At 36.2% G+C, this 14,998-nt stretch overlaps 1 protein-coding gene across 1 annotated transcript in view; it reads left to right on the top strand.

Annotated features, from left to right (window-relative positions):
• COL21A1 (collagen type XXI alpha 1 chain) overlaps nt 1–14,998 on the top strand; it is a 196,824-nt gene that overhangs the window by 44,326 nt on the left and 137,500 nt on the right. The window contains exons 2-3 of the mRNA XM_075202519.1: nt 686–791; nt 12,834–13,385. Of these exons, the coding sequence (XP_075058620.1) occupies nt 707–791; nt 12,834–13,385 (637 nt within the window). The 5' untranslated portion in view covers nt 686–706. The remainder of the gene's footprint in view (nt 1–685; nt 792–12,833; nt 13,386–14,998) is intronic.

Here is a 14,998-nt window from a genome sequence, read left to right as displayed (position 1 = left end):
CATTTAAATGTTATAATATTACTGCTTTTTTTTGGACACTCCATAGTGTTCTCACAACCTTGTAAAGAAAGATGTCTAGTGGATTGACAAACATTTATAGGAAACTAATGTTTCTGTAAACCCTGATTATATTTTAGCCTTTCACTTTTATTTACATGACTATAATCATAGCATTTGTTGTAATTATAACTGTATTGTTTTATTTGTTTTTTATGCTTTTTTTATGTTTATACATACCCTTTGCTATAGCAAGAGTGTTAGTCATATTTATCTGTAATTATTGAGTTTTTAAATAAATATTAGCCACATTTTCCTCCAATGCTTCAGCTTATCTTTAAGGCATTTTATCAATATTTGCTGATTTTGGTATAAAAAAAGGAAACCTGTTTGTTTACAATCTGAACCACTTTGTTTTTATTTGGTGTTTTCCAATGGATCACTATGTAAATTTCCATTTACTATATAAATTACTAGCCTCCATAGAACTGCCTCATAGTTGTATAATACATACTTGAATACTTGCTACTTTAATATATTTTTTATTTCATTGTTATGTGTTGAATGTACTTAAGTATCATTTTATAGAACTGTTATAATGTATTCAATAACTTATGTGTTTTTATATAAAACTACTGTAATCTTGTAAACCATGCTAATTCAACTTCTTTTTGCTTTTCTTATTTAGGTTTCAATATTAGGTCCATAGATGGCATGGGTAACTTACAAACTTTCCACTGTTCTGCTACTGCTTCGATATTATGTGTCATCAGAGGATGGTGAAATAAGATCAAGTAAGCAATACTTTGTATCTAAGGCTCAAATATTAGTTTACCTGCAAATATTTTCCTTTCCTTCCCCTTCAACTTTCCTTCCCTCTCTCCCTTTCCCATTCCCTTTCCCTTCCTCTTGTTCTTCCTTTCTTATTGCAAAGTGTTACCAGTAGCTGTATTGTCAAGGACAAAGGGGGGGGGGGGGGCAGTGTAGCAGGTTGTGATGCAGGGGGTGAGTTGAGTACCTCGTCTTTGCTGCCCTTCGGATAGTGCCACCTGAGACATGTGCCTCATGAGAGGGATGGTCCTGCTTTTAATGTAGGATACACTTTAAACATATCTTACTAAAATGTATACATTTTTCATACAAGGTAGAATTTAAAGATACGTGTAGCTTTGAATACCGAGTAGTCTACATATTTTAAAAGGACGCAATTCACACTTAAGTGTAATTTCCGTCCAACTCTATGTAAATTCTCATTTTGCAGAATTTACATAGAGTGAATTGTACTGGAACAATGACTGTCATTTCTTTCTGCTGTACGTTGTATTTTGGGTAAGACTGGAAACACTTAATGCCAAATTTTGATGCAAAATTTAACAGCCAAATGCAAATATTTTTTCAGAACAGTTTTGAAAATGTTGCTGATCGCTAGTTATATGTTATTATACAATAATTTTTCAGATTGCATGTCCGCATTTTATGTAAGTTACTAAGTTGTCTAACTCTGCTGAGCAGTTCTTTCACAATGACAATTGAACTTTTGAGAACCCTATTTTTCTAAGGAATGAAAAGAGATGAGCGTAGTAAGCCGCACTGCAAAGCCAACAAAATTTAATTTGGGATTTTAAGAGTAACTAGCTGGAGTACCGGGCATTGATCTGGTTTAAATCTTCATGTTGTTAAGTTATCAATGAGTTGGATGCAACTGTCAACATTTTTCAAATAATTAGCAGCTTAGCAACTCTTCCAACACACCCATGAGGTGGCTGTTTTTGAGGTTATATTAAATGTCATCCAAATCCATTCAGTGGAAGGCCCAGAACAGGCTCCTTCGGGTCAAAGTGCTGCCTAGCATACACCAACAGGAGGTCTGTCCGAGACCTCAACCCCCTAGTATGTCTTCTGGGATTCAATGTTACCAGGTTGTGAAGTTTTCATCCAAATCAATCCAGTGGAAGGCTCAGAACAGGCTCCCCAGTTCAAAGTTCTGCGCAGAGTACACTAATGGGAGGTCCGACCGGGACCCCAAACCCCCAAAATCCTGGCCAGGATCCAACTGAACCACCTCACATTGTTTTCATCTCCATCGGTGCAGGGGTGCCCAAATACATAACCAGACAGACAAACAAACAAACAAACCAAATCCATCCAGTGGATGGCTCAGAACAGACTCCCAGGCACAAAGTTCTGCCCAATGTCAGGGGAGGGATGGCAAATTTTAGCCTGGGGCAAGACTCAACTCAGCAGCCTATTAGGAACATTTAAAGGAAATAAAAAATGCAGGTGGCCCAGAGACCCAGCTCAAGGTAACCCACTATGGGACTGGCCCGAGGGGGTAAATGCCCCAATGCCCCACAGGCCAGCCTGCCCCTGCCCAGTGTACACAAACGGGAGGTCTGACCGGGATCCAAACTCTCCTTTAACCTGGCCAAGATCCAACTGGGCCACCTCACGTTGGTTTCATCCCAATTGGTGCAGGGGTGTCGAAGATATTCGCCAACAAACAAACCAACTTCTTCATTTATCTATATAGAGTCAGACACAGTAATAATCCAGATTCAAAATTGACAACTCACTTTCATACTGTGCTGAAGCTGTAAGCTACATTTTATGTCAACCAGAAGAAAGTGAGGGATACAACTGGGCGTGGCAATTAATAGGTTGATCATATGCCTATATTATTATTATTATTATTATTAGTTATTTATCTATAAAGCACCACAGTTTCCATAGCACCTGTTAAGTTAGTGACAAATAGATGAAGTAATGCACATAATAGCACAGATCATTGTGAGTAATACTATCTGGACTCACACAAAGTGTAGCAAAAGACATGACAGGACATAAGTGGTTAGCACTTCTGCCTTACAGCACTGGGGTCATGAGTTCAATTCCCGACCATGGCCTTATCTGTGAGGAGTTTGTATGTTCTCCCCGTGTTTGCGGGGGTTTCCTCTGGGTGCTCCGATTTCCTCCCACACTCCATAAACATACTGGTAGGTTAATTGGCTGCTAGCAAAAATTGACCCTAGTCAGTCTGTCTGTGTCTGTTTGTCTCTCTGTATGTGTGTGTGTATGTTAGGGAATTTAGACTGTAAGCTCCAATGTGACAGGGACTGATGTGAGTGAGTTCTCTGACAGCGCTGCAAAATTAGTGGCGCTATATTAATAAATGGTAATAATAATAATAATATGAATGAGTCAGGCAGTAGACAGACATGAGACAATAGTTAGCTTACATTCTAGAGTAATATAATAACTCTTTGAGCACAGTATCAATATACCAATATCTGAAGTGTTGCACAGACAGTGAGACAATTTCTACCCGTACTGTCCCACGAACATGTAAGATGGAGATACAATTTCAAAAGCTATTTTGCAGAATAATTGCCTCATTATGAATTTGAATGTGGCATTTCACCTGTTCTGCGTGGAAACCTCCCTATCATTTGTGTTGCAACTGGAATATCCATATGATTTCTGTTTCACCCCAGACTTCTACCCTTCTAACCTTCTACCCCATCCCACCGCAGGGCAAAATAAATTGACACACCACTGTCATCCCAGCCCTGTTTATAGGCTGTAAATTCAGTGTGTTATGGCTATTACGCAGAACGGCGAAGCAAAAGTGCATCTGAAAGATTGTATTTATGAAACTTCACACTTCTCTGAGCCAAGACTGTTCCAGTGTGCAATTTCATTTGTGTCAAATTCTGATACACTTAGTTCATTTCTACCATTAGGTTTTACACATACAACACACCTTTCATCTTCAATGTGTAGATAGAATTTTGATGTAAAATAAAACGTATATGATAATGCTAAAAATATGTAAGCATTTAGATCAAAGGTAGGCAAGCTGCACCTCTTTAGATGTTGGGGCTTTTAGGGTATGCTTGGACTTGTAGTTCCCCAACAGTTGAAGAGCCAGGGTTTCCTGCTTTAAATGATGCCTTTATCCACATATGACTAACCTCAGATAACATTAGTAAAAGATCAGCTTACAAATATTAATGCAGAAGCCTAAGCAATTATTTCAATACAACCCTGGAGATAGCATTTACAGATGTTGGTAAAATGTGAAAAGAGGTGATATTCTTAAGTTTCCCTTGTGAATTTGACACCTCCTGGTTTTTTGAGAGTGTGCTAGAATTTTATTTAGGGCATTTCTTTTGTCTGGCCTAAAAGTGTTGGCAATTGTGTCTGATGTTTCAGATTACCTTTTTCCATTTCAACCCTGTCTTGCACTTCTAGGAAATTATCTTTTTGAATATGTCTCTTCTGGATGGCATACAACTGGATTTCACTGAAAATCTATGCAGACTAATGAGATGTGGTCTTTCTATTGTGGCAATTATAGTTATACAGTGGATAAAGGATTCCTGTAAGAGATTATATTAATGAATAACATTTAATGGAACCCGTGTGTGTTTTGGATGTAATTGTTCTAAATAAATTCAGTTGTTTAACCCTGCAATATATGTCAACATGCAACTGGCGAGGAGAAAACTATGCTTTCCAGCTCTCTTTATTGCCCAATAACTTACAACTGAATCAAGAATGAATAACTCATGGATGGAACTATATGGGATGCAGGGGGTGTACTATGGAGTCCAGAGGTGAGGTGGACCTTGCAATGCCAGGTCGCCTTCACCGCTGAGGCCCCCACCATGTTCTGAAAGAAGAGAGCAGAAGCCTTGTTTGAGCATGTTTACGACCAACAAAGAGAAATTCACTGCACCAGATATACTAAATTAATGAGCCTCCTCAAAAATATATACAAATGAAAGTACATACCTAGGATAAAGAGAAATATCCCAGGGGGTGCACCCAACACATAGTCATAGCATACAAAAAGGGAGAAGGAAAGAATGTGTATATCAGCGTCACTCCAGAACAATAAAATAAAACCTAAATTTTATTGGGTATGCATTAAAAATTGGTAAGGGTTAGAGCAAAATATTTAAAATAAACATGCAAACACACAGTGATGTGGTGAGTTAAAAATGCAAACTAAGTTGCATGGCTCCAACTATTCTAATGCACTGGACAATAATAAGTGCAAAGAATTTCTACATTAAACCTTAATAGGAACTGATAATATATATGGATCCTCTAATAATAGTATTAAGTGAGTATAATAATATCACTTAGCCTTATAAAATTCTATAAGAATCACAGCTATTAGGTTAAATTGGTACATTCCAAATAGTCCACTATATGCAAAGTGGTTATTTGTGGATAAGGAGTCACACTCCTATTAAATAGCGGATGATAGCGCAAAATAAGAGGATCCAAAAAGAATACATTCCCCTCTGAATGGAGAACCGAGTGAGTCCAACTATTGGCCAAAACTCATGTCCATCTAAGTTAAATTGAATACCACCTTTTTGATTGGTTCTCTCAAACACAAGACCAGACACACCTACCATATGGGGCTATATAAGAGCTGTCAATTGTCTCCCCGCATCAGCCTTGAAAAAGCAGCCGAGAGAAACGTACGTTGGCATTTGAGCTCCACTACTCGCCTCTTATTTTGGGCTACAATCCCCCTGATCGCTTCCCAGTTATTTATTAGGCAAGGACATTTCACATAATCCCGCGATCAGAGGGGAATGTATTCTTTTTGGATCCTCTTATTTTGCGCTATCATCTGCTATTTAATAAGAGTGTGACTCCTTATCCACAAATAACCACTTTGCATATAGTGGACTATTTGGAGTGTACCAATTTAACCTAATAGCTGTGATTCTTATAGAATTGTATAAGGCTAAGTGATATTATTATACTCACTTAATACTATTATTAGAGGATCCATATATATTTATCAGTTCCTATTAAGGTTTAGTGTACCCATGCTTTGCACTTATAATTGTCCAGTGCATTAGAATAGTTGGAGCCATGCAACTTAGTTTGCATTTTTAACTCACCACATCACTGTGTGTTTGCATGTTTATTTTAAATATTTTGCTCTAACCCTTACCAATTTTTAATGCATACCCAATAAAATTTAGGTTTTATTTTATTGTTCAGGAGTGCCCCTGATATACACATTCTTTCCTTCTCCCTTTTTGCATTGTTTGAGCATGTGTCACACTCCCATGCTCAGAAAAGGCCTATCTTAAAATGTCCTACTTGACATCAGATATGTTCCAGATGAGTGATAACTATGGAGGAAGTTTGTGTGTTTTTATAAATAAGAAACTTGTAAATTTCCCCCAAAAATCAGTACATCATGAAGTATATATTGTGAAGGAAGCACTGGGAAATTGGCAAATGGCAGGTATATATGCCTCAGGCTATCTGTCTTATATGCCTTTAAACCCAAGGGAGATTGCTGGTATTTGGGCAAAGCGTCCAAAAGAGTATGTTAAGTTTTAGAAAAACCCTGTAAGGGTCTCTAGGGTGTAAATGGAGAGAGAAGGGTGGGCACAATTTACAAGATCGAGTCCGGGTCTCCTGTTTTGACAGTCTGACAGCAGTCTGATTAGGGGCTTTATCTACAAGGTGCTGACAAAAAGCTGCTAGGCAGTTTCCTCTGTCTTTTAGACCTGGGGAGGAGGTTGGATGCCTCCTGAGAGACACTACAAATTGTGACTAGTAAGTTGTATATTTTGTATGTGTGTGAGACACAAGGTCCTTCACAGTAGAGAGGGTATTCCTGTGTGTTTAATTAGCACCGGACAGGCAAGGTGTTTATTTGGAAGTTTTCTTTATTTTTTCTGCTTAATAAAACTGAGTCCAGTTGTACCAAAAACCTTGGACCTTGTGACTTCTCTGCTGCTGTATACTACCATCTATCCCAGGAGATGACACCTGTTCCCCTAACCCAGTTACAATATATATATATTAGAGATGTGCACTGACCCCTATGTTTTAGTTTTGAATGTGATTTTGGTTCTAAAAAGTGTTTGTGTTTTGGTTTTAAAACTGGTTTTGCCAAAAATTCAGGAAAGGTTTTTGTTTTTGTTTTGGATCTGGATTTCTTTAAGAATTGTGAAAAAAAGGATAAATTAATGTAATTTTAAACTGTTTTTGCTCCTATATAACTATTTATAGCATTAACATTCTTTTCTGTCCCAATTTTCACCAATTTTGGCCAAAGTAAGCAACAAGCTGTCTTAATGAAGAATTTTGTAATTATGGCAGAATTGTGTTTACTTTGTCCCGTTCAATTCCCAAAATAATTAAACTGCATAGGGTTGATATCTCCCTTTCATTGCACCCAAAACACCTTTGCATGTTCAGACTTACTATTACTGTAATTGAATAAATAAATAACCACACAGACACCAATGAATTACGCACTGACTGCAATGTTCCCCTGCCTACAGTGACTCCTCTGTGATAGGGAAAAAGCTAAATTGATTAACACAGAGAGCAATGCAATGAAACAGGTACATCTGTAGGGTCGAGAGGGAGGTATTCGGTGCAGCAACTAAGAGACAAAGCATCCACCGGGGGAAAATATATAGTGAAGCCTAATACCCTCCTTATGGATTTTATTGGGTGGGAATGCAGGAGACTTAACCCCAAATGGATAAGTGAATGACACTCGCACAAACACATTTAAGTGTGTTTGGCTTATGGCTTCTCTTGTCATAATCAGCCTATATGGTTCTCTAATTTCATCACATAACATAAATTGTCAGCCATCATATCAACATTTCTACATGTATTTTTTGCCAGGCCCAAATTCTGTCCTCTCAATTTCTCAAAATGTGGACTTTTAATTGCATTGTCAAAACATGTTTGGGCAACCAAATCTGCATCAATGTATTATACATACTAAATTATTTGAGAAGGGCAATTATTGGCTTCACTTCACTAATAGAACATATAAATATTATTTATATACACTCCATATTTATACCTGGGTCTTGGGCAGTTCCCTTTACTTGAGGGTTGAACGAAGCTTCCCCCAGAGAAATTATTCTTCAGCCCTCCCTATAAATATATATGAGTCCTCTTGTTGATTCAGATAGGCATCATTACGGCACATATTCTTGTATTCAGTCAGATCTAACTTGGCCATAGTATAGTAACAATCACTTAAGTAAAATATGGTCTTGTAAAGCTCTTCTCTTGGCTAACAATGAATGCTTTGCACATCAAAAAGTACATATTTCTAGTCTTTGAAGTATTTGTTATGGGTGCAGACCACCTACTTCTGTTTACTTTTATAATTGTCTAAATCTAGTCATTCACACCATTGTCCATCCACTGACTTCAGCCTGTTACTGTAGCTTCACTGTTTATGATGCATGCCCTGTAACATTCTAAATGTATTGTGTGCATAGTCTTTGAGGCTTGTAGTATCGGTGTAGGCCACCTTCATCTATCATCATCAACGTTTATTTATATAGCAACAGCAAATTATGTAGAGCTTTACACTTGGGTAGTCTAAATATCTACTGATGCCTCTGTCCATCTAATAACATCTGATTGTAATTGCCTCTTTCCTCTCCATGATACAGGCAGTATAACATTTCAAATTTAGTTTGTGCGTAGTGTTTCAAATTTGAATCTTATACTCCATACACTAATTTTTATTTTGCTGTTTAACTTAGATAATTAAATTAATTTCTTATCCTTACACACCCCACACACTACATCCCACCCTATAAGTTCCATTGTTTGATTCCCAAAGGCATCATTATGGCCCATATCGACTGTGGTCGTTGCAAAAACAACCACTTAAGTAAAACAAGGTATTTGAAAGCTCTGCTCTTGACTAACGATGAAGGATCTGCTCATCAAGAAGTGCATAGTTCTAGTCTTTGAATCTTTTAGTATAAGTGCAGGCCACCTTTTGTCTTTCATCATCATTTATTTATATAGCGACTGCAGATTACGTAGCGCTTTACAATTGGGTATCTAGTTGTTTAAATATCTACTGATGCCTCTGTCCATCTAATGACATCTGATTGTTAATGGCTCTTCACTCTCCATGATGCATGCTGTCTAATGTTCCAAATTTAGTGTGTGCATAGCATTTCAACAATTTTATCTCTTGCACCTTACACTGAATTTTATTGTTGTTCCATTTATCTAATTGGTTTGCTTCAGTTGGTGACATGGCAAATTACTTTTTTTTTTGCAACTGCTGCAATGTTCTACATGTGGTCGCTGAATGTCAGAAATGCCAAGAAAAAGCCCTCACACGAAAATACCCTTATTTTTAATATAGATGTCACTGAATGACCCTTTCATAATTGAAAGGTATTGCAAAATAGAAAATATAGAATATCTAGCTTTTTTTGGAGCATGCACCTTTGTTAATATTCACACGCAAACAAAAGTTTTTTAATATAGATGTCAGTGAATGAGCCTTTAAATATTGACAAGTATTGAAGAATAGAAAAGATTAGAATATGTAGCTTTTTTTGTGGTGTGCGCTATGTTGACACTCACATGCAAACATCTAGTTAGTTTCAAAATTAATGTCACTGCCCCACACAAGATTACTTTCACTAGAAAAACTTAAAATTTTAAATGAAATATATCTATTTGTTTTATGGATTCAGCTGCTAATAGTCATACAGCAAAAACACACTGTTTTTCTGAACTAAATATACTACTTAGTTCAGAATGATATCTAACTCAGTCTATATACTAGTACTATTATATGTGCATGAATAGCAACCAGTAGCCACTACTCCATCTAAACTCTCTGAAAGATGGAAATTAAAATCAATTGATCAACAAACTATTCTAGCTAACTGATCTCTTCAGAACTGTTTTACAATAATCACAACTATTCTATTGTTCTATCTGTCCCTCTTTCACCCTAAACGCTATTTGCAGAGCAGAGCACTGGAGCTAACATCCTCCCTACCCGCTGACTGTCCTAAAATGGCTGATGCTACCTTTTACATTTGTGACTGGTTAAAATAGCTAGGTATGCTCATATGGTGACTTTTCATAACTCTACTAACCTCTTTAACCTTTACAGTCTGACATACACTATATATTTTGTTCCAAATTCTCTTACTAAATTGACTTATGCCATACACATCTGTACATGCGATGATAAATACTTGCTAATTCTGATTAGTAGCATTTTGCCGAATCAGTCTTATTTACACAAAATTATTTGGAGACTTTGTAAAACTTCTGGGTTTTACAAATGTAAGTGATTCAAACTGTTTTACTCATGTCTAGGAGAGACCTAGTTTTAGAGGGTTTTGATCACAAAGCTCATTAATAGCTTTGTGATCAAAGATGAGATCTATTTTTACGTTCTTTTCTTTCTTATTTGATTTATATTTGTAGGGATGAAGGGATGGCAGTGTCAGTGTCTCGGATACAAGACTATCTTACACGTTTATTTGTTTTATGTATATGGGATGTGATTAAAGTTGGGTCTATGGGCCTCTGTGGCTATAGGTGGCAATGGAGATAGTGAGAGAGAATAGTCTAATATATACATTCATTGATATAAAACATACATTATGTAGATAGAGGTACAATATATATGGAAAATGTGGCTTGCAATATGTGGCTTACAATGTATTACTACTTTCCTTCTTAAAGTGTTAATCAAAAAGCCATTGGATCCTTTGAAGAAGTGTCTGGTTTCTTTGGCCTTTTATTATGGCATTATGAAAATTATAATATTTTTGCTAAGCATGTATTGATATTAACAGTTTTATGGGCAGATATTCATTTTGGTTTCTGTACTGTATAATATTACAAATTACAATTGTATTGGTAAAATGATGATAGACATTCGCAGGCACAAAAACATTTTTTAAAATTAACATTGTACTTAATGTCATACTATTAATTACTGCTTTCTTATATAATTCAACACAAACAAAATATTATGTTGTAATATGTACATGACCTTCAGAATATAAATAGATTAAAACCGAGGTATAAAGCGTGTATCCAAGACAGTGTAAAGCATTACTGCATAGAATGTGTGTAGGAATGCCAGTCTAGGCACAACCTTATAATCATGAATGTAATGCATTGTAATGCATTCTACAGTAAATCCTCATAGGGATGCCTCCAGAGTATTTGAAAATAACATCTTAATTAAACAATTTAAACACGTAATGACCATATAATAAATAATATAGGCTCATTCCAGTCAACACAGCCTAGGGTAATTAACAAGATTCGGGTGCCTGAAATAATCCCAGCCATAACTCTAGCCCAGACATTTTCCCATCATCTAAACCTATAAGACGCTTTACCCCTTGTCTCATCAATAGTTTAAACAGCCAAATTGCAATCCAAGCACATGTTCTTTACAATCTGGCTAAAAGAAGACTATTTTACATATAGAAATATATGTATTTTGTTATTTATGTCTTCGGATGTGGTCCCGGTATCTCCTAATATATCCATATCAAAACCTGATATTTACAATATATGGAAATAAAAAGGAAAAAAATGGATCCGCCAGACAGCACCCAAGCTGTTGCTCCTGTCTTAGTTTACATAGGATGATAATCATCCAGAAAGTACCTTTGAAATGCTTAATGAATCTACTTTCTAGCAATTAGCACTACATGGAGTGTAACGACATTTGTACCAGTAAGGTAGCTGTCACAAAGACACTTTTGAAAAAACTAAACTATATGACATGACTCCAGAATATCAATCCCCCGTTACAATTGTTGATGTTTTGTGAAAGGTTCAAAACTAAAATTCATTAACAACATAGTGCTTCATTTAGAGCTAAAAGTGTAAATTTGTACCTTAGAAATGCATTTTTGCTTCGCTTGGGTGGGGGGATAAATTGAAATATGCGGACAGATTTTGGATTTGGATTGTTAGGGTCCATCCTGTCTTTTCTATGCATAGAAAAAAAATGCATTTGCACCCCTTACATCACAGCATGGCTTGTCAGGTGCAAATTTGTAGTCTAAAACTGGCTTTACTCATACCTCTAATTATTTTAAATGGCAGAAATGATAGAAGCAATGGAACAGCATCCTGTTATACAATATTATTAATAGGCTAATAAATGACACATTAAAAATCCCAGTGCGTACTAGCCTCTAACATTAATATTGTATAATTCCATCATATTATAAAAGTTGTTAATACTACTGTGTGATAGTGTTTGCATCTTTTGCTAACAAGTGCAGATAAATATTGTTATGAGAAATCTTAGGACCAATGTACATGGGTGTTATCTCACTGTGTTTTTTTTTACAACTTTGCAATATATTCCCCTTCTTTATGACTTTTACACTTGCATTTTAGTGTCATGTTTAAATAAAGTGTCTTGGCGTCCATATAATTAGCTGAACTTATGCCCAACATCTTAAGAAATCTCGACACTGTCATTAGGTTGGCAATTCGAATGCCAACAGCATTATTAGGCCGACAATTCTAATGTAGACTGTATTATTAGGTCGACAATTGAAATGTAAACAGTATTATATGGTTATGAATAGGGACAGAGTTTGGGTTAGGGTTATGGTTAGGGATAGGGTTGGAATACACTTGATTCATCAATCTAATAATACTGTCTACCAGAGGCGGAACTAGCGAGCTGTGGGCCCCAATGTATGGAGGCGGGGAGAAGGAAACCGGGGCCCCTGACTCTGTGCATCTGCCATACAGTGGGCCCTATTAACTCCATGGATCTCGGTGCACGGCATCTGTTGCACCAATGGTAGTTCCATCCCTGCTGTCTACATTTCAATTGTCGACCTAATAATACTATCAATATCATTATTTTACTTTCCAACCCTGTCTATATTATGGTGTCGACCATAAAAATGTCGATCATGTAACTGTTGAACATATGCATCACACTCTTCTGCTTTAAGAACATACATAATTCATGAAAATGTTATTGTTTTCTCTTTCATTAGGCTGCAGAACTGCCCCAAATGACTTGGTTTACATCCTAGATGGCTCATGGAGTGTGGGTCCTGAAAATTTTGAAATACTTAAAAAATGGGTTGTCAACATTACAAGCAATTTTGAAATCGGACCCAAATTTACCCAGGTTGGAGTGGTTCAGTACAGTGATTATCCTGTTCTTGAGATCCCACTTGGCAGACATGAGTCGATTGAAGATCTTATCAAAAGAATGCAAGCTATTGAATACCTAGGTGGGAACACACGGACAGGAAATGCAATTCAATTTGCAGTAGACAATCTCTTTGCTAGGTCTCTTCGACCATTGACCAAAATTGCCATTGTCCTAACTGATGGCAAATCTCAAGATGAAGTCAAAGACATAGCGGAAGAAGCCAGAAGGAACAAAATTACTCTCTTTGCTATAGGTGTAGGCTCCGAAACTGAAGAAAGTGAACTGAGAGCAATAGCCAATAAGCCATCCTCTACATATGTATTCTATGTTGAAGACTACATTGCAATATCCAGGATACGTGAAATCATGAAGCAAAAGCTCTGTGAAGGTAATTTATTTTTCTACATATAAAATTGTAGAATGTTATTTTCACTTGTCAATTTAATCAATTTTATATACTGGTCTTTTTCAATATGCTGATCCTATTTAAACATCTTTTAGTAGAATATAGAACCAAGTTCTGTAAAAAATGTTTTAAAAATGACAATACTCTTATTAAAGATATTTGGAACCTTAATGGCTCAATCTGGCGGCAGTGCACTGAATATATTACTATTGGTGCATCCCTATTAATGCTTATATTATACAAATTCCCCATAGCATCATAAAACATAAAAGCGAAAAGCTTGTTGTAAAAAAAATGTATTAAGTAATATACACAACGACAGTAGGTCTATATGTTTGTTTTTTGTGTCCACATAAATATTTCCATTTATATGTTACATCAGTATATATATATAACGTATATTTGAGAACATTGACTGAATAACTAATAGTTACATATGTCAAGTTACTAAGGGAAAAAATAAGATAACACTTATAAGCTTGCTCATTCGTTTCACCATGAAGAGCTGAGTAATCATAGCTGGGTAGGAAATGCATGAGAACTTACCAACTCTTCTTTATTTTCTGGCCCATGCTGAAAGCTATGCCTCTGGAAATGTCCTTATATCTATTTGTTAGAATTCATCTTTTTATGTACAATAGATATTATTTATACTGTTTCATTTTGCTCTGAGATTTGTTACTTATTATTTGGTGGAGCATTTAAAATGAAAAAAATATTATAATAAAAACAAAATAAGATCATTAAATATATTTGGTATGTTGCTGCTGATAATTGTTATATGAAAACATATTTCTGATTTATATTCACACTTCATTGGTCTCATATACATTATCATGATTTTTCAATGTAGTCACTCATAAGGAAAAACATAAGTATCTTCTTTGCAGTAAGGGAGAAAATGCAGTAAGGGAGAAAAGGGTCTGTTGGTGATTCTTGTGTAAAGTCTATTGCTATATTTAATTTTCTGTAAATTTCATTCTAGTGCATATATTTGAATGTAGAGCACTGTCTCTGTCTTTCCATTGAATGTCCTTGTTTTCTCCATCTCATAGGAGAATAAAAATATAATTTGGTTACACTCTTTGTTCACCTTAGCAAAAGAAGACCACACCTCAAACACCTGTTTTACTTCTATTAGAACCAGAAATGTTCTCCGTGTCTGCAAAGCCATAACCTTTTGCTCACATAGATGCCATATTTGTGAGTAAAATTAGGTTGAGCACTCAGAGGATCAAGACCAATTCTTGAGAGAATGTGCCAGTTTTTACAAGTAGTACATATATCTGCATGTCAAGACGGGGATTTCTGCTGTCAAAAATGTTGCATCTTCTGATGAAAGTAGCTGGGCAGATTGAGGAGTGGGCTGCACATGAATGTGCTTAAAACTGTCACATGCAAAAAAAGAGTTCTTCCATATTTCAGAGATTCACAGTATTCCTAGAGAGGGCTTTCCATGCCAAGACACCAGAGTGGGCATAAAGAGCATAAAGGGCATGGCTATCATTTTTAGGCTGCTCTTTAACACCTTTCCGTCCCCTTCAAGTACAAAGGCAATGCTGTATACCCTACTGTTAAGTGCACTTAGCTCCCCC

This window comes from Mixophyes fleayi, chromosome 3 (genome assembly GCF_038048845.1).
Source record: "Mixophyes fleayi isolate aMixFle1 chromosome 3, aMixFle1.hap1, whole genome shotgun sequence".
NCBI lineage: Eukaryota > Metazoa > Chordata > Amphibia > Anura > Limnodynastidae > Mixophyes > Mixophyes fleayi.
Note: the sequence above shows the minus strand (reverse complement) of the source record. Positions and strands in the feature narration are given on the sequence as shown.